The sequence below is a fragment of the Perca flavescens genome, chromosome 1, assembly GCF_004354835.1.
Source record: "Perca flavescens isolate YP-PL-M2 chromosome 1, PFLA_1.0, whole genome shotgun sequence".
NCBI classification, from domain to species: Eukaryota; Metazoa; Chordata; class Actinopteri; order Perciformes; family Percidae; genus Perca; species Perca flavescens.
Window position 1 is genome coordinate 990,001 of NC_041331.1, and position 23,626 is coordinate 1,013,626.

At 40.8% G+C, this 23,626-nt stretch overlaps 2 protein-coding genes across 3 annotated transcripts in view; one reads left to right on the plus strand and one right to left on the minus strand.

The window, feature by feature from the left end:
• Window positions 1–1,751, plus strand: part of mrps11 (mitochondrial ribosomal protein S11) — a 6,460-nt gene extending 4,709 nt beyond the window's left edge. The window contains exons 5-6 of the mRNA XM_028580553.1: window positions 180–245; window positions 1,556–1,751. Coding sequence (XP_028436354.1) covers window positions 180–245; window positions 1,556–1,663 — 174 coding nt within the window. The 3' untranslated portion in view covers window positions 1,664–1,751. The remainder of the gene's footprint in view (window positions 1–179; window positions 246–1,555) is intronic.
• A 1,693-nt stretch (window positions 1,752–3,444) lies between these two features.
• On the minus strand, window positions 3,445–21,998 carry pdpr (pyruvate dehydrogenase phosphatase regulatory subunit). 2 transcript variants are annotated; one of them, XM_028580713.1, is made up of 18 exons: window positions 21,861–21,998; window positions 20,844–21,117; window positions 20,308–20,441; window positions 19,671–19,752; window positions 18,959–19,122; window positions 18,732–18,853; window positions 16,888–17,005; window positions 16,146–16,295; window positions 12,535–12,727; window positions 12,149–12,273; window positions 10,645–10,800; window positions 10,407–10,540; window positions 9,919–10,067; window positions 9,726–9,838; window positions 8,636–8,730; window positions 7,157–7,246; window positions 6,380–6,562; window positions 3,445–5,749 (listed from the first exon to the last, which is right to left on the minus strand). In XM_028580713.1, the coding sequence occupies exons 2-18, from the start codon at window positions 21,104–21,106 to the stop codon at window positions 5,342–5,344; spliced, it is 2,679 nt and encodes an 892-aa protein (XP_028436514.1). In that variant the 5' UTR covers window positions 21,107–21,117; window positions 21,861–21,998; the 3' UTR covers window positions 3,445–5,341. The 2 variants fall into 2 exon arrangements, with proteins under 2 accessions (XP_028436514.1, XP_028436523.1); XM_028580722.1 differs by having other exon boundaries at window positions 3,445–3,929; window positions 21,861–21,997.
• Window positions 21,999–23,626: the final 1,628 nt, after the last annotated feature.

Sequence of the window (23,626 nt, forward strand, 5' to 3'; positions counted from 1 at the left end):
ATTTTGAACGATGCCCAGCCCTACTGTAATGTAACAAAATGTTATGTTTTTTGGCATATATAAAGGTGAAGTTAATTTCTCCTAATGCTAGGGTTCTACCAAATGAAAGGTTGAGGGTAGTGGAGTCAGATGGATGGCTCCAGACATCAATCAATCTTCTGTGTGTCTCCTCCAAACAGAAAGCCACAGCCAAGGGCGTGGCGTTTGTCCGTGTCGTGGTCAAAGGCCTTGGCCCTGGACGTCAGGTGAGTAGAAGAATGGGATCTCATTACACGGTGTACGTAGGCCCACAAAATGTCTCAAAGGTCCCATCTTCTCCTTATTTTGAGGTTCATACTTGTGTTTTTGGTTTTTGCTAGAACATGTTTACATGCTTTAATGTAAAAAAACCTTTCTGAATATTCACCCTCTGTCTGAAACGCTCCAGTTTAGCACCTGTCTCTTTAGGCCCCCCTACCAGACTGATCTCAGTAAGTGGTGTATGTATGACACGCCAATTCGTGTGCCATTTTGGCGTGTTAAGACGCATAATCGCTTTTTAGCATGTTTATCAACGCCGTTTGGCCTCCATTGACTTGCAGACGACAACAGGAATTTTACCCAGGAGAGCGGGGATCGTGTCCCGTGTGTCACGTTTCCTAAACCCAACCGTGCCGTTCTTTTACTAAACCCAACCGTGCCGTTGTTGTCCCGCCGTTTAGCTAGTTTGTCTAGCTAGATCCGGTGTAGTGTTGTTTTGGGGGCTTTTCCCTTTATTAGAAAGTGGATAGATATGAAAGGGGGAGAGAGATGGGGGATGACACGCAGCAAAGGGCAGCAGGCCGGACCCGAACCCCGCGCCGCTGCAGGACTCAGACAACACGGGGCGAACGCTCTTACTGGGTGAGCTAGAGGCCGCCCCCGGAGGTCCTTTTTAAATCAAAAATATACTTTAGGATTTTCTCGACCTCTTCCCAAAAGGGTATTCATATTGGACATGTGAAGAATGTGTGTGTGTTTAGTTTGCTACTTGTTCCCCACATCCTCTCCAGCAACTATATTTATATATCACATCATAGTGAAAAATGCACATTACTGTTTCCCAGTGCTCAATGTGACTTATCTCGTTTTGTCCAAAATCCAACGGTTTTAAATTAACAATGATCATTTTTGCTTAATGAATGACTTTGATTATTCAGCTGTCAAAATCTTATGGTAATCCATTAATCAATTAAACAAATTGTTTCAACTCTGCTTAATATGCATCTACTGATAACGACTGGTATACACATTTTTTATGGTTATTACATTAATAAAAAATAGCCTCATATTTTAAAGTTGCAGGATAGCACATGAAGTACAGAAAGTATAAAGAGGCCCAGTAGGATGACAGGATGAGAGTGTGTTCTGTGATGTGAAAGTGGGAGTGCAGCTCATATAAACCTGTCACTGTGTGAAGAAAGGACTCTAATTAATCTCAGGGTCATTTCAGGCTCTTTGAGGAGCCCCCCCCCACATCTAGATCTGTTCCCATTAGCGTCATCAATGAATGAATGGATTTTTCTCTGTTGTGCAGTCTGCGATCAAAGGCTTGACAATGGGAGGCCTGGAGGTGGTATCGATCACCGACAACACCCCCGTGCCGCACAACGGATGCCGCCCACGCAAAGCCAGAAGGACGTGATCTCCGCGAACCAGAGTGCACTGCAACAGGAGGAAGCGGTTGTTGTTGTAATATGCTAATAAAGTGTTTTGTTGTTACATAACTCTGAGATGACCCTGCATAATTAATTAGTGGAAATAATTACAGGTGGTGTTATTAATGAGCTGAGCACAGGTGTCTCAGTTCTCTGCTACAACACATGAATAATCCTTCAGACTCACTGCAAGCACTCTGATGCTCATTAGTACGCTGATGGTATATGTTATACTTCTGCTATAGCGCTACAGTTTTGTTTAACTGTCAAAATACAAGAAAACTCAAATTCCCAGACACCATAGAAAGCCAATAACAAAAAACAGCTGCTCATGTTTAATGCAAATGTTTGGAACAATTTCCCTTCACTCGTACACTCAAACATGTAGTCCGTTGAACTGTTAAAAAAGAAAATCACACCAGCGATATGACCCAATAGGCCAAGTGATCAGTGTCAACAGATGAGTTTGTTTTTGTAGCAATGTGTTTCAGACGCCTTCACACAGAATCCAGAGGCTCACAGCTGCTGGACTCTCAGGCATCAAGCCTTCAGTGAAGAAACAAAGTAGGGACTTAATGGGCCAACATTAGATCCATAGATCCATTCTGAGTTGATACATTACCTACCAGAAACTAATAAGTATATATTTTACATCTGTTAAGTATTCCTCCTTACATGGTACGTCATTATAGTGGAAAAGCCTAAGATGTTAGCAAAATATTAGAAAGCAAGTCCGATTAAAACAAGTATGAAGGTTTTAGAGAGGCTTTACACATTCCAGCACAGCATCTGATCTTTGGAAATCTCCAACTAACAGAGGTAAAAGTGGTTCAGACAGCCCCACACCATTTACTTAGCCTGACAAGCCAGACCCACATTAAGATGTAAATTACATTTGCTGCCGCTAGGGTGCGTCTAGATTTCTAGGTTACCGTTTACTGGTACTGCTGACAATCCCCTGCTCTTGACATCAGAAGGATTTTTTTAAGGAATTAAAAATCTTGTTTTCAGACTTTGGGTGGAACACTTCACAAAAGTCATGATTGTGTTCATATCACGGTTTTTGATTCAGTTTGGTGCATTTTTGGTACGGGGGGGCATTGCCAATTTCAACATGCTTTTCATTTATTTGGCCCAAAAACAGTGAACTGCTTGCCTTAACAAAATTCTTTCTCTTAAGAACATAGAAACAAACACTTTTTCATTGTCAACTCTTTATTAAAAGAATGGTTTTCTAATTAGTGCAAACAAAAAAAGCAGCGGTTATTTTTTTTTATATAAAAATGGCCAAATTATAGACTACTATAGAAGGCCATAAACATAAAGTGAAGAATCAGCTCAACATAAGCTCTTTAACAACAGTAGACTAGAACACGTCAGTTCTTATTTCAAATGTTCATTTTCCAATTTAAAGTGCAGTATTTTAAATACCATGAATGAACGGCTGGATTTTTTATCAAAAGGAAAAGTGCTACTGTGTTATTAAAATAAATTTGACAAAGACACATTAAGTGCAGCAGAACCTGAACACACACTGTAGACTGTTCATTCTATTTTTATTTGGGAAAGGGTTAGCTGGCCCACAGTCGTCTCTTTATCCACCATTTTTCCCGTCACAACCACAAGCCTTTTGGACTGAAATCTGTGAGACTAAAATCAACCAAACGATACATACATGTCCCACACCGTGACTAGAGGATTCTGGACTTGAACCGTTCCATCTCAAATTCAAACTAAGCAAATACTTAAATGATCAATATGTCATTTTCCAACCATATACATGACAGGTAGACAAAGAGTTAGAGATACACTATAAATAAGCCTTTTGTTACTCTGATCACCATTTTGCACTTTTTTGATTCACAAAAAAAACAAAACACTTTTAAACAAGATTGTAAAACCGATTTAGTCGGTGTCTAGAGATATGGGTCTATCAATCACTGGGAGTTCTAACAGTGGGTTCCCTGTCCTGCTTTCATGATCCCTTTCATTTTAACACGCACACTCAATTACTAAATGCTGGACATAAGAGTGAAACAATCTGCATCCAAATTTGTATATGAAATTATGAGGAAGCGGCATATCAGAGCACCAGTACTGCACAACAGAGAGGTTTTGCTCAACCATATAGCCATTTGAACCATTGGCAGGATGAATTCAACATTCAACTGCCGTTCTTGTGGTAACATTGTTCTTCACAACAGCACTGCTGAAGAGACTCCCTACCAGCTCCAGACCAGCTCATCTGTAGCTCTGAAAGAGGACAAGAGGGCCAAATGACTAAAGGTGTATACTAATGCAAATGTAGGAAAACATCAAGCCGTTGCTGACAAATGACTTTTACATGTACAGAAAGCATGTGAAATAATGCATCATCAGAGGGACAACTGCAAGAATGAAACAACTGACCAAAGTATCGATGATTCATATACAGCTGATATGACTTAAAGCTGATTGACTAGAAAAAAGGTGCAGTACTGAAAATAGAGATTTTATACACACTAGCTATACAAAAATACATTGCTTTATTTCAGATCGCAATGAAGTCCTTCCTTTACACAAACATCGTAACTCTGGATCAGGCAAAAATCATATCGCCAATGGAAGATATTGTGGACTCAAACCAACATGTTTGGAATACAGACAGCCCCAGCTTTCCCATCCTGACTTCACCTAAACATCAGCCACACATTCAACAACACACATCAATCTAACAAAACGTGAGCATCAAACGAGCAAGGCTGCTTCAAAACGACAAGGGTGATACATAACATAAAGCAAAACATAAATAACAATTACCGTAAATACATTACCGCAAGCTCGACACAGCAGAATAAAGACAGCAGATTATAAAGACACAATCAATGGGGAAAAGGTCATTTTGCTTTACTTTTAGGCTTTAAGGAGAGCCCGGGAAGCCTTTTAAACAGGACTGGAAGAGGTGTAAACAATGGTTTACTAATGATGATATCAGGCTTCCTGATTATTCCCCCTGACTGGGGACGATAATGTAGTGACAATGATAGTAGTGGACAGTATCTGACTTAGGCCACATTGCTCTCTAGATCACATTGTGCATATTTTTTACAGCAGAAAATTTTTAATTTGTAAAATGACATTGATGTCAACAACTGTGTTGACTGTGTAGGCATTTTGCACATTAGCATTGAATTTCTTTCAAACTCTTCCAGACTGTGCGGTGTCAAATCTGGAACACTACTGGAGAAGATAGTCTGTCTAAATCCCTTCTGGGTGGTTACAGTAAACTACGTGAAAGAGTCCTCAACACATAGTGTTGATGTTGCCTTGACCAAGGCACTTAACCATAGAGCGCTCCAGTTAACCGTGGAACGTGTCTGAGTGTGAAGCCGGGCAGAATTTGATTTGACACAGGTGTATTGTTGTATTGCTGTATTTGATACAGCTCAAGCATTTGGTGCCTCCTAAATATTGCACTTTCAAAAGAGGGAGATGCAGCGTGGAAGTTAAATACTAGATAGACAAATAGCGATTGTGCATACAGCCCTCGGATTAGGAACTAGAAAGGGGACGATGTAGATTGGCACTGCCAGGTAAGTGCAGGAGTGGATTAAAAAAACTGAAGGAGTGTCACAGAAGCCCCTTCTTAGGCAAAAGCGAGGCCTTCCATTTTCTATTACTCTGCATCACTTCGCCTGGAGGTTGCTTAACTCCATGTCTTCCTTGCGGCGTTTTTGCTGGGTGAAGAGGGAGCTGAAGGGGTAGAGTTTGGCTTTGGCTGGGTAGCGCTGGCCAGCAATGTCCACCTCATAGTCCCCACGGTTGATGAAGTCTGGGGTGATGGGTGTGGGGAGCCCCTCTGGGCCTGGCGGCGGAGACACGAAGCCAAGGCAGACGTGGCGCTCCAGCGTGTAGCTGTAGGCGCTGCTGGTGGTCGTCCCAGCTAGCTGACCGTTACGGTAGATGGGCTCGCCCCACCACGGCCACAGGTCCAGCTCAGTGTCGTGGTCCTCTAGAACCAGCATGACAAATCGCCGAGACGGACCGTCCTGACGCTGCTGCAGCAAGGCCTCACGACCAAGGAAGTCTGTGTCCTGATGGAGGCATAGAGACAAGACGAGCCAGAAGGAAGACGTGGCAGAAAATACAGGTGAAGAAAGACAAATGTGGGAAATTGAAAAAAGTGGGGGTGAAGGACAGGAAAAAGGGCAAAGTAGCGAAGAGAAGAGGAGAAAGGAGGAAGATAAAGAAAGGAGCACTGTTAGAGGTGTTTCGGGACAAACTTTACCACTGCTGGTGTAAAGTGCCACCTGTTGTGCCTGCAAGTGCAGCTTGGTGACAATCGTATCCTCTACATCCTAGCTAAGACTACAACACTGACGTTTTAGGTTTTAGCAAGGCAGATTGCATAGTACCTTTTAATATTCTCTCATCTTCCAACCGTTATGAAGTAAAAAATAAAGTGCAAAATTTAAGCAAGAGCTTCAATTGTAAATCAGTTTGGCTAAGTCATAGTGTAATAATGTAATAAACAGAAATGCAATGCATCAACACTCTATTTTTGCTGAATAGCTTCTTCGCTAAAGTTATCTTGGTAACAGCAAGGACTGCTGTTACCAAATAAAAGGCTTTTTGTAACCCAAAACCAGAAAACAGCAGTCAGAACCCCCACTGGCTGACATCATACAGTTTGATGTGCTTACACAGCTGAAATGGCAACAGACCTTGTCAAATTTAACCCTGAACTCCCGTCCACACTCCAGCGGGGTGGTGAAAGCGTCAAGGTCCTGACCCCAGAAGGCAAAGAATTTCTCTATGCGTAGGCTGCGCAGCGCGTAGTACCCGGAGTTACGAATCCCATACTTCTGACCCACTGACATCACCTCGTTGTACACATGCAGTGCATACTGTGGAGAGCAGAGGGAAACACTAATGTTAGATGTGATGTACTGTACAGAGGTTGATGCATAGACTGTAGGAGTGAAGACAAAACATCTGGATCGCCCCCTGCTGGCTGGCTGCAGTATAGGTCATAAACCCCGCCCCCTCCATGTTAGCTGATGGGACATGGGCCAAACTAAAAGATCAAAGTACACGTCAAATACATTTTTCCCCAAAGATGGTTTCCGTAATTTAGGTAGTTCTTATCATGCTGATGTTTGTTCAAGTGTTAATTTTTCTGATAAGTTTGGTTTTTATTAAATATTTGATGCTATAAAACTGGGGTAAAACGTTGACTCGCGAATGGTTGGATGGGTGTATGGGCGGGACTTTGACACTACTGCCCAGGCTCTGGTTCCAAAACTACAAGATGGCAGCACCCGTATCCGGGATATTTCAGCTTCACTTTAGTACAGTGAGAGGAAGTGGAGACACGTCCTCCATCTTTACATACAGTCTATGGTACTGAAAACTACTTTACTTCCACTTTACCAACCATCCTGTGGAATGGTGACTGGATACATATTTGTTTTGTGTGTGCAGATGTCAGCAGGACGCACCTCTATAGGCATGTAGAGCATGAAACCTGGTTCTCCAGTGTGAGTCATACTCATCACTCGGATCCCATTGGCATAGCCAACACTCATCTCCTGTAAAAACACACACACACACACACACACACACACACACACACACACACACACACACACACACACACACACACACACACACACACACACACACACACACACACACACACACACACACACACACCTTGTCAATGTAGGGTACAAACAGGCACTTGTGCTAAACTAATACAACCACAGGTGCAACCTAAAGTAATGCAGCTGCAATTATTTACGCTACTTCAACAATTAATAGTACCACTCTCCCCAATGCTATCACTATTATTATTATTATTATTATTATTATTATTATTATGTAGGGCCCTATGATTTCCGCAATGTGGAAAACACGGACGGAATTGCAGAATCTACACATAAAAATGGACTTCTGTTATACACGTGGAATTTGCATATATTTTGTTGACATATTAAATAAACCATTTTTTTTTTTACTTCCTTCTCATTTTTCAGTTTAAAACAACAAGTGGAGAAAGGTCTCAACAACAAGCAGAGACCGGTCTCTACCTAAACCGTGGCCAAATGGCACAGCCTGTTGCCTAGTAACCATACGTCATCACGTTCACGTTGAGTTTGTTGCGAGGGAAAAAATGTCGAAGCAAGTGGCGCCTCCCGATAAGACAACGGTGGCTAAAAAATTAAGAAACTCTGAATTAACTGCTAAAGACTGGGCTGAACAACACCCCAACAACTACTATGAGTCTGGACAATGACTGCTTTGTAAGTTTTGTCAACATACTGTTGACTGGAGCCGCAAAGACACACGTAACGACCATTTGAAATCAAAAGCTAACAAAGCTAAATCTACAGCGGGAAAATCCCTCCAGGTTACCATTGAGACAACGACAAAATCAATAGATGCAAGGCATGAGTTTGTGGAAGATTTTCTTGCAATGTGTGCTGAAGCTGACATACTGCTAGAGAAAATGAAGAGGATATGTTAGTTTCTTGTTAAACATTGCAAGCAGGGAGGCGCGCTTCCAGAAAACAGCCTCAGGCAGAGCCACCTGCCGCGGGTCTTTGACCAGCACGCGCAAAAAGTGCTGCAAGAGATCCGCGGAAAGAAAAGCTTCGTTGTTGTCGACGAAGCCTCTGACAACCGAGATCGCAGTGTCCTCAACACTGTTACAGGTGAGCATCCAATTAGCTTTTATTTAGGTAATTTTGAATGTGCTTTGCTGAATATATTAACAGTTTAAATAAAAAAGCTGAATTGTGAGTTTGTGTCACTGAATTTTTAAAGGTCAATACTGCTTAAATGTGAAAAGAAAACAAGTAAATCCAAAAAGGCTAAAAATAAAATATGGAAATTTGAAAAAAAATAAAACGGATTTCATAGGGCCCTAATTATGATTACTCTATTAATGTCCATTTAAACTACATTTTGTTTCCTACCTTACAGAACATGGAGGGAAAATGGTCAGGTGTCATGGAAACATATGACAGCTCAGCCAGAACATCCATTGCACGAGGTCCAATCAGATTTAAAGCTGTGGGTCAAGAATCAAAATTATAAACACTCTAGAAAGACCATCTGGCTAACAACGTTCAGCTTGAGTTTGGTACTTTCATCCTACAGCTTCCCTGACTCAGTTCACAATGAATGTTAATACAATAATTCACCTATAATAGTATCTGTTTAAAGTAGGGCTGCACGATATAAGAAAAATATGCGATATGCAAAAACGTTGAATATGGCGATAACGATATTACATGCTATAAATAGATATTGAAGTGTACTCATTTCTGTTGCTTTCAGTATTCTGCTAAAATACAATTGCTTGTTGAATTTAACAACTGCTTTTGGAATTTAAAACAAAGGAAATCACTTCCAACATTCTTTTATCAAACAAATTGAACATTTGATTGAATATAAAATGCACTTAATATTGGGATGACGATTAAAAAAACAATAGCTTGGACAGCCCTAGTTTAAAGCATGGCTTCCTTTGTGTTTACTAGCTATTCTTCTTGAACATTGCCAGGAGTAGTTAAGGAGTTAAGTCTTAAAATACAGAAAAGATAGTGTATCTTGAGTGTTTCATAATTCTTTATCAAAACTTGAGCTTATTTTATTCTAACTTTTTAGGAAATGAATATCTGCATTTATGAATATTTTGATCATTAGCATAGGGCCTAAGTTTTAGGATAGAGCTCCTCAGTTGGTGTTTTTACCTTGCATATAAAAGATAGCAAGTAGACCTATTGTTGTTCACATTTCAGGACAGTAAAGGTAATTACATCACACATACACAAATTAGATTTTGGACATTTAATTAACCACCTCCTTGGCTCCCCCTAGTGTCTGATTTTAACCCTGAACCCAGAATCAGGCCACTTAAATAACTGGGTGAAGAGCAGAAAGTGGATGTAGGATACTACTGGCCTTTTATACCGGTGCATTGCTTCCACCCTTTAATATTATTGTGTGGGCACTAGATGGCGACATCACTGCAACACCTCAACAATGGTGCTGTGTGCTTACCAGTGTACTTCCAGCTGACATCCTCTAGGTGCAGGTCTGGGTCATTGGGCATGTGTTTCTTTATCCAGGACCAACAGTGGACCTGCTGGTCTGTCGGAGAGACGATGAAGAAGCTGGAGAAGAGAGAGAAATGGGAGTTGTTTTAAATAGTCAACTGCATGTCTGCAGTATTATTTGCCTAGGTGTTACAAACCTGTTCTTGCTGAGGCGGGCCACGCTGCAGTCGTTCTCATAGCCTCCCCTCTCATTCAGCATGCCGGTGTGGACGATATGTCCAACAGGAACATCCAGGTCGTTGGCACACAGATGTTGCAGCAGGTCCAGGGCCTGGTCTTTTGTTGACTGGGACATCAGGACAAACCACAAGGTTCAACTTAAATTGCTTCACCACAGTGGGTGCAGTACTCAGGGACTGAATACATAACTGCTGCATCAGTGGCTCCCAGTTGACAAAAAATTGCATAATCTGCCATTCAAATGACATTTTGCCACTTTCTGGCACAGATGAAGTTACACTGATGGCAAACACATGCTGACATCACTCACTAGATGTGACCAAATAAGCAATGTATGGTTAGAGGCCTGAACCTACAAAGAGGGAAGTGCAGCAGCAGTTTTCCGCCTCATGTGAGTCAGTGTTTATTAACCACTACAAGTTGTCCATAGTGCACCGTGACTTACAGTCAGTTCAAACTTGGTGAAGGAGGACATGTCGATGACACAGACGGCTTCTTTGCAGCATTTCACTTCTTCTCCAACAATGTCAAACCAGTCTGGCTTGTAGAAGGTCTTACTCTGGTCCAGAGACAGCAAATCTACACGCACAATCAGTTGTTTTTTTAATCACTTGAATTTTCGAGGTTTACCGAAGACTTCAGGATAAAGAGAATGTAGCGTGTTGCTGGTGAGTAATCTGTACCTTTTCCTGGAGGAACAAAGTATTTGGGCCTTTCAAAACCATGTTTCTCCATCCAGCGAGCTCCCTGGGTGTCCAGGCGGTCATACAGAGGGCTGGTGCGCAGCTGACGCCCAGTCTGAAAGTCCCAGCGAGGAACCTTTAGTTCATACAGCAGGGCTGGACACAAACACACACAGATATGTTGGAAGCACAGACATAATCATAACGAAGCAAAACTGAAAAAAACCTTGATATCATCATAATACTTAACTACCTTTTAAGATGGTGAAACTCCATTATTATGAATTTGTGATTTACAGTATAGGGTGGTAATTGTGCAGGTGGTGCTGCTCATCTTGAGAGAACAGCTCAACCGTATAGCGAATAGCTTTTTTATTACCTTCACCACTGTATGCTAGGGCTGTGTATTGGCAAGAATCTGGCAATACGATACGTATCACAATACATGGGTCACGATTCAATATATTGCAATATATTTCGATACTGTGCGTAAGGTGATATATTGGGATTTTTTTTTTTTAAGTAGAATTTTAGAAAAACTAATATTTAAAAAAAGACATGATGTTCATAAAAGTCAAAGAAGATTACTTAAGGTAAACAATTCAGTACACCATGCCACCACCTGTCAGTTTGGGATTGTGGTTCCCAGGTTCTTAGTGAGCTAATGTTGATATGCTCAAGTAGGCCAAAGTTCAGTCATAGCTACACTGTTAGCTTCTAGCAAAAAGGCAGGGACACTAGTGGTGTGTCTCAGCATAGCCATCTAGCAGTAGGGGGTTTAAACTCAACATAAATGTGAACCACTGTCTTACATGAATATTTTTGAACGTTAAAAACATATTGCCTTTTTGAAAATCGATACAGTATTGCAAAATAAAATATTGCAATATTAAAGTGTATCGATTTTTTCTTACACCCCTACTGTATGCTGTTATTAACCAATCACAATAGAAATGAAGGCTGTAGTTTTTTTAAGTCTTTTTGGTTAAAAGATATTTTATATTTTTCTCTAGTCACAAGAGTTATTATTTGCCTATCATTCCTCTTTTCTTGCAAAAATGCATTCCAAAGTTCAACACAAGCTAATACTAGGCTTCTGCAGTGTTTGTTAAATCAGGTGGGTATTATCAAAAGTTAAGGTCTTTGAAGTACAAAATTCCTCAGACAGTGTGTCCTAGCTGAACTGCAGTGGAAGTAAAGTAAAACAAAGAGGAGATTTTATACTAAAAAGACCATAAGTTTGGAAGGTACCCACTATTTTTGTCTGACCTAGACATATTTTCTTCAGCTGAACTTTAGCGTGCATTTTTGCACCGAACGAGGACTGTGGATTTTATGTACCATCACTTACACTGGAATCTTGCTAGGATTGGATCTCTTTATTGCCAGTATGGACAAGAGGAACAAGTAGTGACCAATACCTCTTGAAATGTACATATGGCCATGTGAGTGATGTTTTAAGACGCACCACACATATAAACTGTAACAAGAGCTCACTACTCACGCATGACCTCCATTACTCTGTGTCGCAGGAAGGTTCGGCTGCTCTGCAGGTTGCCAAAGCGCTTGATGTCCAGTGGCCACACATTGGCAGTGGGGTAACCATAGGTCATCCACTCTGCCAAGTACCTGAATACCAAACCACAAAATATGCCATTTGTGCTTTATTGTATTGTAATCACAGCATGTTCAGATCAAATAGCTGATCACTGAAATTACTAAACTGAGGCTGAATTATTTTCAAAGTAAAATACATTTCAGACAGCCTCCTACATAATGTATCCAGGTGCAGAATACAGTGCAGTCTAGTCTTCAAGACCATTTGCTAATGTTTGTCCTCACAAATACCGTAGGGTATGTTCTAGCAAATACAGTTTTACCCATGCTTACTTGCCAGCTCCTCCAGCAAAGGACAGGCCAGAGGAGTTCATCCCTGCCAGCACGTAGTAGCCAGAGATACCCGGTGTCTCCCCCATCAGGCAGCGCATATCAGGGGTGAAGGACTCCGGACAGTTGACTAGCTGATGGATCTCAGCTGATTCAAGACTCGGCATTCTCCTCAGCAAAGCACTGAGCATTGGCTCTGGAGGTAGAAGACAATAATGTTTATATACAATCTCTTTCAAGACCTTCTTTAAAAAAGATGTTATGTACACATCAATATATTGCATTGTTAAATCAGTAATCCTTTTCTATAATTATCATTAACAAATTACACTATGATCAGGACAACTACAGAACTAAAGCAATGCCAGTCAGTCTTATTATTTGTCAGCATTTAAAGCCACAATCCCCCTAAACCCAACTGCTTCCACATACATTAAGCTTCTACTTGTTTCCCTGAACCCTCTGTATGTTTTTTCATTTCAAATAACTGAAAAACCAAACACTCTAATCACTGTTATTGCCTTTTCCCCAACCACCACCTGAGGTTTTCCAACACAAAAGCTGACCAAGTGGGTCAAATGTGGCAGTACAATGTAAAACCACACTGCCAGTAGAAGCTGAAAGATGTGATGGACTCTTATTGATACCAAAATGCAGCACTAAGCTAGCCTCGTGAGACCGTCCTAATCTCGCGAGCTCCAGTTTTCCATTTGCAGATCAGTCTGGCATCTTGAGGCATTTGAAGCATTTGAGAATTTGGAGCCGTTAGCCAAACGACCGGGCCAATCAGCGTTGGTTTTGAGGTGGGTTAGGTGGTGATAGACAGATGGTTTATCCAATCAGCTAACCAGTATTTTCAGACAGCGGTAGTCCTAATTCTGTTAGCCGCTCGCTAATGCTTTTTTCTCTTGGATCCTTCTTTTGGAATATGGTCCGTGAACCTGAAATGGTTCCTTTTATTCCTAAATTCTCGTTACACAAACGGCAAATCTCCTTTACCGACATGTTGCTTGCATGCTGAGCTAACGAGCTATGCTTTGCCTGCAGCAGCAGGGGCGGGCTTGTGGTTGTATTTTCATACGCTTCGTGGATCTGATTGGTTGATTTGGCCCGTCTATCACCAACATAGGTGATAGACAGATGGTTCATCCAATCAGCTAACCAGTATTTCCGCCCCTTCCCAAAAAGTTCTCCAACGGAAAGTTCCTAGATGGATATGCCGAGCAAATGCGAAGCAATCCATCTGGCGGAGTCAGGTTAGCACTAAGCAGTCCCTCCAGAAAAACGCGATTATGCGATCGCATAATTCAATGCATAATCAGCCAAAGTCCGCATATTTATGGGGGGCTGCATTTTTTCATAATCCCCGCATTTTCGTTGCAAAAAAGTCACAAATCTTAGCAGAAAGTTGAAAAATGTTGCGTTTACTTCACACAAGAGCAGCCATTTTCCCCTGTTGCCATAGGAACATTATGAAGTGACATAACTACGCAACGTGAACATTATTGAAAAGCAGGGTGTTGGGGGAATAATTTTTTTTTATGAAATTTTTTTTATGCAATTTCATTGCATAAAATTGCATAAATATCCCGCATATTCCATTGCATTTTTTAAGAAAACGTGCCGCACAATCAAAGATTTTTGCCCGCAACAATCACTCACAAAAACTTGTTTTCTTGTTTTTAATCACAAAATTGTAAGCCAACATGATAAAAGGGCAAACTCTAAAGTAGGGCTGTCAGCATTAACGAGTTAATTGTGACGCGATTAAGGGCTGAGCATTTATTTTTATTTTTTTATTTTTTTTTTTTAATTGTATTAATCGCATGCCGCCATTTATTAATTTATTTTCACTTCACTCGGCTTCACGTCGTGCCTAATAGGCTACTATTTTGACCCTTTGCCGCACCTTTACTTATCATTAAGCTGTCATACTTCCTCCTAACACATCCTCCTGCTGCAGGCATGATGGAGAAAGACAGCAGCAACACAATTCTGAATGGTGCTTTTTATTTTCCAAAACTCCCGGACGGCTCATAGACAAGTCGAAAGCCATATGCACATTGTATAAAGCTGAATTAAAATATCACCGAAGCACGTCAAGCTTCAGCTACCACCTACGAGCTACGCATAGTCAAGTTAACTGGACTCAGGTTGATGCTAGTGGGCTCAGGCAAAGCACTATTTTGGAGAGTGCTACTCGCCGACCTGTTGATGAAACCAAAGTGCAAACGCTGTCTCATCAACCGGTGCTCACTGGACGTCAGTGAGTAATCAAAATTATTTAGAAGCTACTGCACACTATATTGACTCTGGTAAGTAGGGTTGGGTACCGAAACGTGCCGACTTAAAGAGTAGTAATGAGACCGAATAAGAACAAAAATTTAGGTGCCTGACTTTACACTACACCTGACAGCATGTAACGTTAGCCTACCTTTAGCTAGCAGCTGGATTAAACAGGGTTAAAATGCTGACAGCTAACGTTAAACAGTGTAAAGTGTGACTGTATTTCACTGTAGAGGATTCCAACAGCGGGACCCAACAGTTTGCTCTGCAGCGCAGCAGCTGCCTTTAACGGAATTAAAGAACACATACGGTGCGTTCACTTAAAACAGGTAGCCTCGTGGTGCATTCATGGTAATTGTAAAACACCCTTTTCCCATCTGGTGGTTTGCTTTTTTCTTCTTTTGTTTACAGTAAATAAATAATAAACAAATACAAATCTTAAAGTCAAGTTCATAACGTAACTTTCTTTGCATTCATTTGATTCCCAATAAAGATACAATGGTAAGAATTGCTTTCCATTGTTAATATATTCTTAAAAACAGTTCTGAAATGCAAAATAGAATTTTAATCATGTGATGAAACATGCAATTAATCGCGATTAACTACAGCAATTCAGCGATTAAAAAAAAAAATGTATTGTTTGACCAGTCCAATATACTGTATTTCATTCATATATATTCTTGCGACACATTCTTTTTTTCAAGTACTAATTTTAAAATACAATAAACAAATGTTAGGTAATGTGAAAAAGAACTATAATTACAATGCCCAGTGACCGATTACTTTGACTCTCTGCCTTGGCTTCAAGCCTGGGTGGTGATATGGGGACGTTTTTACGACAACTGTCAAGATGCATGAGGGATCTCAGATTACAGATCACAAGGCCAAGACCAAAAGACAGGTGTGTGTGTGTGTGTGTGTTTACATGTCTGAGATGCACTTTGAACTGACATTGCTTACAGCTAAATTAACAAGAACACTATGACTTTAAACTTGCAAAATAGAGATGCTCAGTCTTACTATAAAACAATGACCTGATTCTTCATAACATAAACAGTTAAGAAGTACTCTGCAATTACATTGTTCTTTGGACTCTTTGGGAAACAACTGCAAATGTTTGAGTAAATGACTTTACTCACATCAGTAAAGTACAACTGAGACACCCTACCGTTACGCAAAACAAACACACCTTGTGTCTGTGCTACATTACCGACAGATGAGTGGATCAACTGATGTTTCTGCCTTTTGATAACTTGAATATAAGTTATGATTTAAAGCCATCTTCCTCCCTCCCAACTCAACCTCCCACCCCTCCTACCCTCCATTACCAAAGTGGTCCCAGTCCTCCTGCATGTTCTGGATCTCCAGCTGGTTGCGTCCCTCAGTAAAGATGGGTTTGGGGTTCTTCTCGAAGCCCCCTGATAGAAGGCCTCCCTGCCATGGCCGTGCATATAACCTGCCGTCCATATCCATCACCACTGGAGACAAGACACAGAGTTAGTAAGATCACCTCCTCCGGGCTTGTAACCTCATGTAACAGGCATCAACATGCAGAAAATGTTACTTTGATGGTAAATAATGACTTTGATTTCACATGTATATTATCAATCAATACAAGGGGCCAATTCAATACATTTAATTATAGGCACAAATTCTATTCTCTCTCTCACAAACACACACTTATTCAACATGCCGTCACAAGAATCAAGGGAAGTTACATTTTATAGTGTATTTCAAGAAGTTGTCCTTCTCCAGTCTATAAATGCAACATAACTGGCACTGACAAACAGTCCACTGTAATGATGATAAAACTACTTGTTAAATTGAGATGTTGGCTATAAAAAATAATGTGCAAACTAGAAAGGCTTTCAACCACAGAGCAGATCTTGTGTCACTGGGTGTTAACTAGGAACTTCATCTTTGAAGAGAAAACTAGGGGACAGGCTGGGAGACGGTTGTTGCAGTAATATACTGGCATTATATTTAGCTGACAAAAGTGTAAAAGTGATTGGAATTTGCGGGTGCAGAGGTCTAAAAAGTTAATTTTCTGATGTGTTAAACGTGTAAGACCTGGCGTGCTGGGTGGAAGTGGCTCCTGGAGAGGTTTGGTGAGGAGGTAGAAGTGTTCACAGCCATGAAGAGGAACCGACACCTTCGTCTCACTAGCCTGGCCCAGCTCGTAAGCCCACTAGAGCAGAGACAGACAGAACAATATAGAGTATGTATATCTGCTGCTCTAAACACAGATATATTGTGCCCCATATTGTGGATATTGTGCCAAGTGCCAAACATACCAAATAAGATTAGCTAGAGTAGGGACTCAAACTCAAAACTACTGACTAAAATTGTCCCCTCAGCCACCCCATTAAACTGGCACTGGCTCCACTAATGTCGTAAGAAATAATACACAACTAATTCCCTGTGGGAGACTCTACATTCTGGTCTGTAAATCCTCTCAATTTGTTTAGTCATACTGGCCCTCATTTATGAAACGTGCGTACGACCTAAAACAGGCGTACGACGGGATTACGCCAATTCCTACGCAAAGCTCGGCATTTATCAATTTGGACGTGAGCGTATGCTGCGATCAAATCTCACATCTGGTCTGAACTCGTGTACGCAAGTTTTCGAGTCAGTGTGGACTTGCGGTACAGCATATAATCAGTTTTACAGGAGAAGGAGAAGTCATTAGTTGATCACGTATCAGTAATGGCAGATCTGGCTCTTTTAGAAGACCTCTATGCACCGGTCTGCAACATTGTTTTAGCCTGGAGGGTTCTGCACAACATCGCACAGGAAGACACGGTGCCATAAATGTAGCGATGGAGCCAGATGACCCGATGCCCAGAGAGCAGTGTCCAGAACAGCCACCAACTGAGGGCTATATGAAGGAGACAGGATATTATTCTTCACTTTTAAAAGGTAGCCTATAGTGTTATGTTTGGCAATGATATTCAATACAGGAAACATGACGATGCACAACATTTTTATTTATTCTTCAGGTTTTTGTTTCTCTTTCAAGTGAATGATTTATTTCTACCATTGACCGAGTTATTTTGGCTTGTTTTTCCAGCCCCTCTGCTGTCAGGAGACAGGGTCCAGCACGGGGGGGCGGAGGACACGCGCTCTCCCTCAGCTGTTGCCTCGTTCCGACGAACACGAGTAAAATAAAAGACACTGCATAAACTCCGCTACCGTGTGTTTATTTAATTATAGGTACACCTACATGTAGGCCTAATAGATTGCAATAGAAGCCTGTATATTACTATTAGGACTATAGAAAATGCGTCAAGGATGTATAAATGAAATAGGCTAAACTTCAGCTGGAGTCCGATTTACTACGGCAACACTGTTGACCGCATCAGTGATCTCTTTCCATTCCGCATTCTTTCTACAGCCTTTAATACCAGTTTTCAGGCTGCCAAATAGTACACACGTTAGTGCAAATGAACCAGAGATATCAGGGCTTCAATCTCCACCTCTGAAAAGTTCGGCCGGATTACGTCTAGCCATGTCGTAAATTGTAGGGGCGAGGCCTCAAAACCCAGAATATATTGGGGCGTGATATTTAAATGACGATCGTTTCCAGCCGCCGCATTTATCAACGTACGACCATTCTTATGCTAGGATTGGTGTGATACGAACTTTTCATGAATCCCACGTGAAGCCTGTCGTAAGATGATTTCTGCGCTCATATCTGCGCTGGTTTCTACGTTAGGTTGATAAATGAGGGCCACTGTGTTTATCTATTAGCATAATGTAAGTGAGAATCAGACGCAGATCTTTGTTAAACTAAGGCAGGAATAAAGAATACATTCCTAAATGCTTACGAAGGATTTCCCTTATTAATTCATCGATCCAAGTTAGCACTGATTGTTAATACTCGTACATTTGCATCCCACTCCGAGGTTTACCTGTCCAGCACAGTTGACAAAATATTCACACTCGATGGAGCCACGATCAGTCTCCACCGCCGTCACCTGACCCTTCTCCACCAGAACCTGCTGAACAGTGGTTCGCTCCAGGATCTGAACCCCTGGATAGGATGAGAAAGACAAGGAGATGTAGGAGGAGGCAAACACACGAGGACATTAGTTATAATTGTCCATTAATGCTCAATCAAAGGCAAGTTGTGAGTTACCTCTTCCAGCTGCAGCCACAGCCAGGGCATGGTTAACATCAGGTGGAGACACTACAGCGTCTGCAGGGAGGTGGAGCGCCCCCACCAGGTCATGAATGTTAACAAGAGGGTGAAGTTTGGCCACCTCTTTGGGCTTAATGATGTTACAGCTGATCCCCATAACCCTAGGAATAGAGATAAAGATGAAGAACTTATACTAATACAGATGTTAAAATATAAAAGGCCATGCATAACTAAACTGGTTCCAGAGCTCTGACTCATTTGAATATTTGATCAAATCGGTGATGTGAGCTGTGTAACATAAACATACAATATAATTTAAAAAAATGAAAGCTGTCATTATTTCACATTTGGATGTGAAGACATGATTACTCAGCTCAGTGTGTAGATGTGATTTTCTACCAGTAATAAAAGTGTCCAGTCAAAGAATAAAAGTAATTGTGAAGCATTATGCCACCACCAGGCAAAACGTTTGTATGTCCTGGAGTGGCCAAGTCAGTCAAGAACTTAATTAAGTCAAGCATTTGTGGCTAGACTTGAGAATTGGTGTTCAAGCAAAGTCCTTTTGCAACAGAACAGAGCTTGAGCAATTTTGTAAAGAAGTGTGAGAAAAGTTTCTGCGTCCCCATGTGCAAAGCTGTCTCATCCACAAGCAGTTAATACTGCCAAAGGTAACTCTACTAAACATTGACTTGAGGTTTTAGGGTCTTACTTTAGCCGGGATGCCAGGCGCTTCAGAGAGAGGAAGCGATCCTGATTTTGGGCCAGACACAGAGATCCAGTCTTCACATAACCTGAAACACCAAACCACATATTATATTATGTGACTCAGCAGGTCTCAAACTACTCAAGGCTCTTCCCTACTCAAATACTCTACTTAAAAAAAGTAAAGCTAAAATGATAAACCTCAAAACTAAAGGGAATTATCATTCTAGCTTTGGAAAAGACCAAAACATATGAGAATTTATGGCGAGGCACAACAAAATATGTCTTTGACTTCTATAAGAAATGGTTAGTAGCGCATGCCTCATGCAAATGTTTTAACTGCATTACTGTAAAAATGACTTTAATGAAAAACAATGCTATGAGTAGCTTGCTTCATTGTCTGAAAATGATGCACTGCACACCTCTATATCTTCTAGGGATAAAAGTTCAAATGGTAGTAAAATAGATTAAGAAATAGTTAAATTAGATAATGAACCCGATAGTTCTATGTATCTGGAAAATGTTTAGGCAATTTATTTGCAGTAAGGATAATAATATGAGTCATATAATGAACCTCTGTCTTCATGAATAGCAGCAGAAGAAGTTAAATATGAGTGAAAGCGGAACATGTCAAAGTGGCTGACCTGTTTTGATCCCAGTCTCTTCCTCCAGCTGCAGATAAAGACTATTGGAGTAGTTTGCCATTTGACACTCTATGGAAATAGGCTTGGCCACACTGACAATGCCAGCACACAGTCTGGTTGTTCCTGCACCAAGCCTGCCAACAAGATAACAGGAAAGGCATTAGCAGAACATTATCCAATCGACAACTCTTTTTACTAATCCTCTATTGCCTCCGAATGTAGAAACGGTCTATATTCCATATCCCTGCCCTATCTTTTAAATAAACATGTTAAACACAGGAATGTAAGAAACTGTAAGATAGTGTAGGCCTAATTAAAATAGATATGAGAAATGGTACATGAATAGCATGTGTGTGTGTGTGTGTGTGTGTGTGTGTGTGTGTGTGTGTACATGCATATACTTAATGCCAACCCTTCATAAGTGAGTGTCCCACTTTGGCCTCCCCAGCCAAAGTCTAAAGACGCCACTGACCCCCCCTACCACCACTTCAACTTCAAACATCCCCAACAAATGAAACTACAGGCATGTATCTCACCTGCCCTGCTCCAGCAGCACTATATCAGTCCAGCCCAGTTTGGCAAGGTGGAAGGCTACTGATGTTCCCATAATGCCTCCTCCACAGATCACCACGCGGGCCTGGCTGGGCAGTGGGAGCAGCTGGGAGTCTCCACTGACAGCCATACAGTGCGGGGAGGTCCAGAGTCCCCTGCCGGCCAATTTGTACCCCGTCTGAGGAAGCAGCAGCCTGGGGAGCAGAACAGGGGACAGAGCCCTGGAGCTCCGCACACAGCTGCACATAGCTGTGCTTTCTTCAATCACAAACAAACAAACAAATGCACAGTCTCACATACGGGTCATGTATTCAAGAATGTAAGGTTATTATAAGGTAGGTTAAACTGTCGAAACTGCAAACGTCACTAAGTTATTTTTATAAGGTTACATGAAGATGTAGCTAAGTTAATGGAGTTCTTAATTCAGTTGTAGTTTTTGGAGACTAACGTTACGTATGCTGTATTTTAATTTAAAATGAACAAAAAAAATGCTGTAGCTATATCAAGTTGTTGTATTTAACGTTAGCTCGCAGGTTAAATACAGCATTTAACACTTTGCAACAAAGACGGGGCCTGGCAAGCCAGCAAGGTTAACTTAGCTAGTCCTTGAGATGTCACAATTATATTACATGTTAGCTCTAAGTTAATCATGTAACCTTAACCTTAGTTAGCTATCCACTTCGCAGCAACTAGCTTACAGTACGTTATCTCTGTAAATTATCCTGAACTTTATCTTAGAGGTAAAACGTCTTGACGTTTGCTGACCTGTACATTCGTTAAGTTTTGTAAAATTTCTCGACATGTTTTTTGAGCTCCTATGATTAAAGTTAGCGTTAACGTTACTGGTAGCTAAATTAGCGTACATAGCTTAGGCTATCGAAAGGCTAGCTAGATGTTGATTATTTACCTCAGTAACGTTAGCTAGCTAGCTAAACATCAACCGTGCTAAGAAAGCTTTTCTCTGAAACTTCCATCATTGTTTATCACGACATTAAACTCACCGAATCAGCCAAGTCCAGACACTGTGATAATTCAAGGACTGAAGTAGCTTAAATACCAGTAACTGGGTTCCAGTGTTGTTGGGGTACAGCAGTCAGTACCAATGTCAAACTGGCTACAATCACAACAACTGGCACTTCCGGTCTAAAAATAAATTCCGCCTGCTTATGGAAGCGTTTTATTGTTTTATTATTTATTGACCTAGCGCTAGTTAGACGGACTCCTTACTTGACTAGCCCGATTTAATTTAGATAGGTTAAGGTCATGAATTTCCCCAATATGTTTCTGCATTTGGGAAAGCTGAAATAATTGTGGTGGAATTAACGTTATCTAGCCTATTTTCATGGCCCCTCCTAGTCCTATTACTCGACATCCTCGTTAGGGACATATTGTAGGCTACTTTTTACTACATTTATTTGATTATTTTATTTTGATTTAGTTACGAGTTACTTTGCAGATTTAGATACTCAAAATATGATCAACATAATATGAAATCTGATATATTGGTATGGATTAATTCTGTTCCCAGCAGTAGGAAGTAGACTGCAGTAATTGCAATTGACCCGGAGAAACATGCACACGCCACACACAAGGGCCCAAGCTGCCCTCTTGCTGTGAGGTGACTGCACCACCAATGAGCATAATCCAACAATATAATACGTTAATAGGCCACTCATGTAACAGAGTATTGCTACTTTTGTTTGGGGTAACATATCCAAGTACTTCTTCAACCACTGAAGAATAATATCAAAGAATTGACATACTTTGAAAATAAAGTGTCCTAACATTAGATTGGGAATATCAAGCAAAATACACAAAATGTATGTGCAGCCGGGCCATCGAGGAATGACCACTAAGGGGCGCCAGAAGCCCGCTGGAGCACTAGTGTATTTGACCTGGACACGATATAATATATTTTACAGGGATTTAAAAAAAATGAGCCCAGGCATTCTCTGCCAATTTGTAATTTAACGTTATCAGCTGTTCTTACAACAGAAGAGAGAATCAACACATTGTGACAACGGTTTGAATTGTGTACATCATGGGATATTTCTCTTGACATTATATATGTATGGCAGTAACACATTTTTAGTGGTTATTAATTAATTTCCAAAAGTTGTAGCATTTTACAATAAATCTTTATGTTTTTATAAAGGGGTTATAACCTGCTTGCATATAAGTTGTAACTAATGGCTTCATACTTAACTGGTGGTTTGTAGATGCAGTTCTACACCATTAATAAAAACACATTGTGGTGCTACCTGGTTGTGAAAAATGTGACTTTTTAGCTCTTTAGTTTATCAGTTGGCCCCTCCAACAGACCATTTGACCTCTGACCTCATGGAAAAGAGCAAGGCATTAATATACTGCAGACTAAATGGATCAGTGTGATAACCCATTGTTAAAGATGTATTTACAGATTACCAACATTCATTAGTGCCTTATTACCTATAAGGAAGGACAAACACAAACCAAAGGAGTAGTACACCACATGGCAATGTTGTTCTTATCAATAGCTTATAACTGATCTACAAAAGCATAGTAGTTCCAAAAAATCTAAAAGTAAATAAGAGAAGTAAAGAGATAAAAACGCAACCCACTCCCATTACTGGCCGTGCTGTAAATACTAAGAACAAAACACCTCAAGACACAGAATCAGTTGTTGCATAACAAGCCACGAAGGAAATAGTAAACTATTTTTATTGACATGTTTAAATTTAGCTATTTACAAGTTCTCATAGTGGGCAACTTTTCACACCATTACAGT

Excerpts from the sequence above, each read along its gene's own strand:
- pdpr (XM_028580713.1), bottom strand. The coding sequence starts at position 21,106 with ATGTGCAGCTGTGTGCGGAGCTCCAGGGCTCTGTCCCCTGTTCTGCTC. Across the intron at positions 17,006-18,731 it reads TTGTCAACTGTGCTGGACAG|TGGGCTTACGAGCTGGGCCA; the intron begins GTAAACCTCGGA and ends TCTCTGCTCTAG. Across the intron at positions 9,839-9,918 it reads GCCCGCCTCAGCAAGAACAG|CTTCTTCATCGTCTCTCCGA; the intron begins GTTTGTAACACC and ends TCTCTTCTCCAG.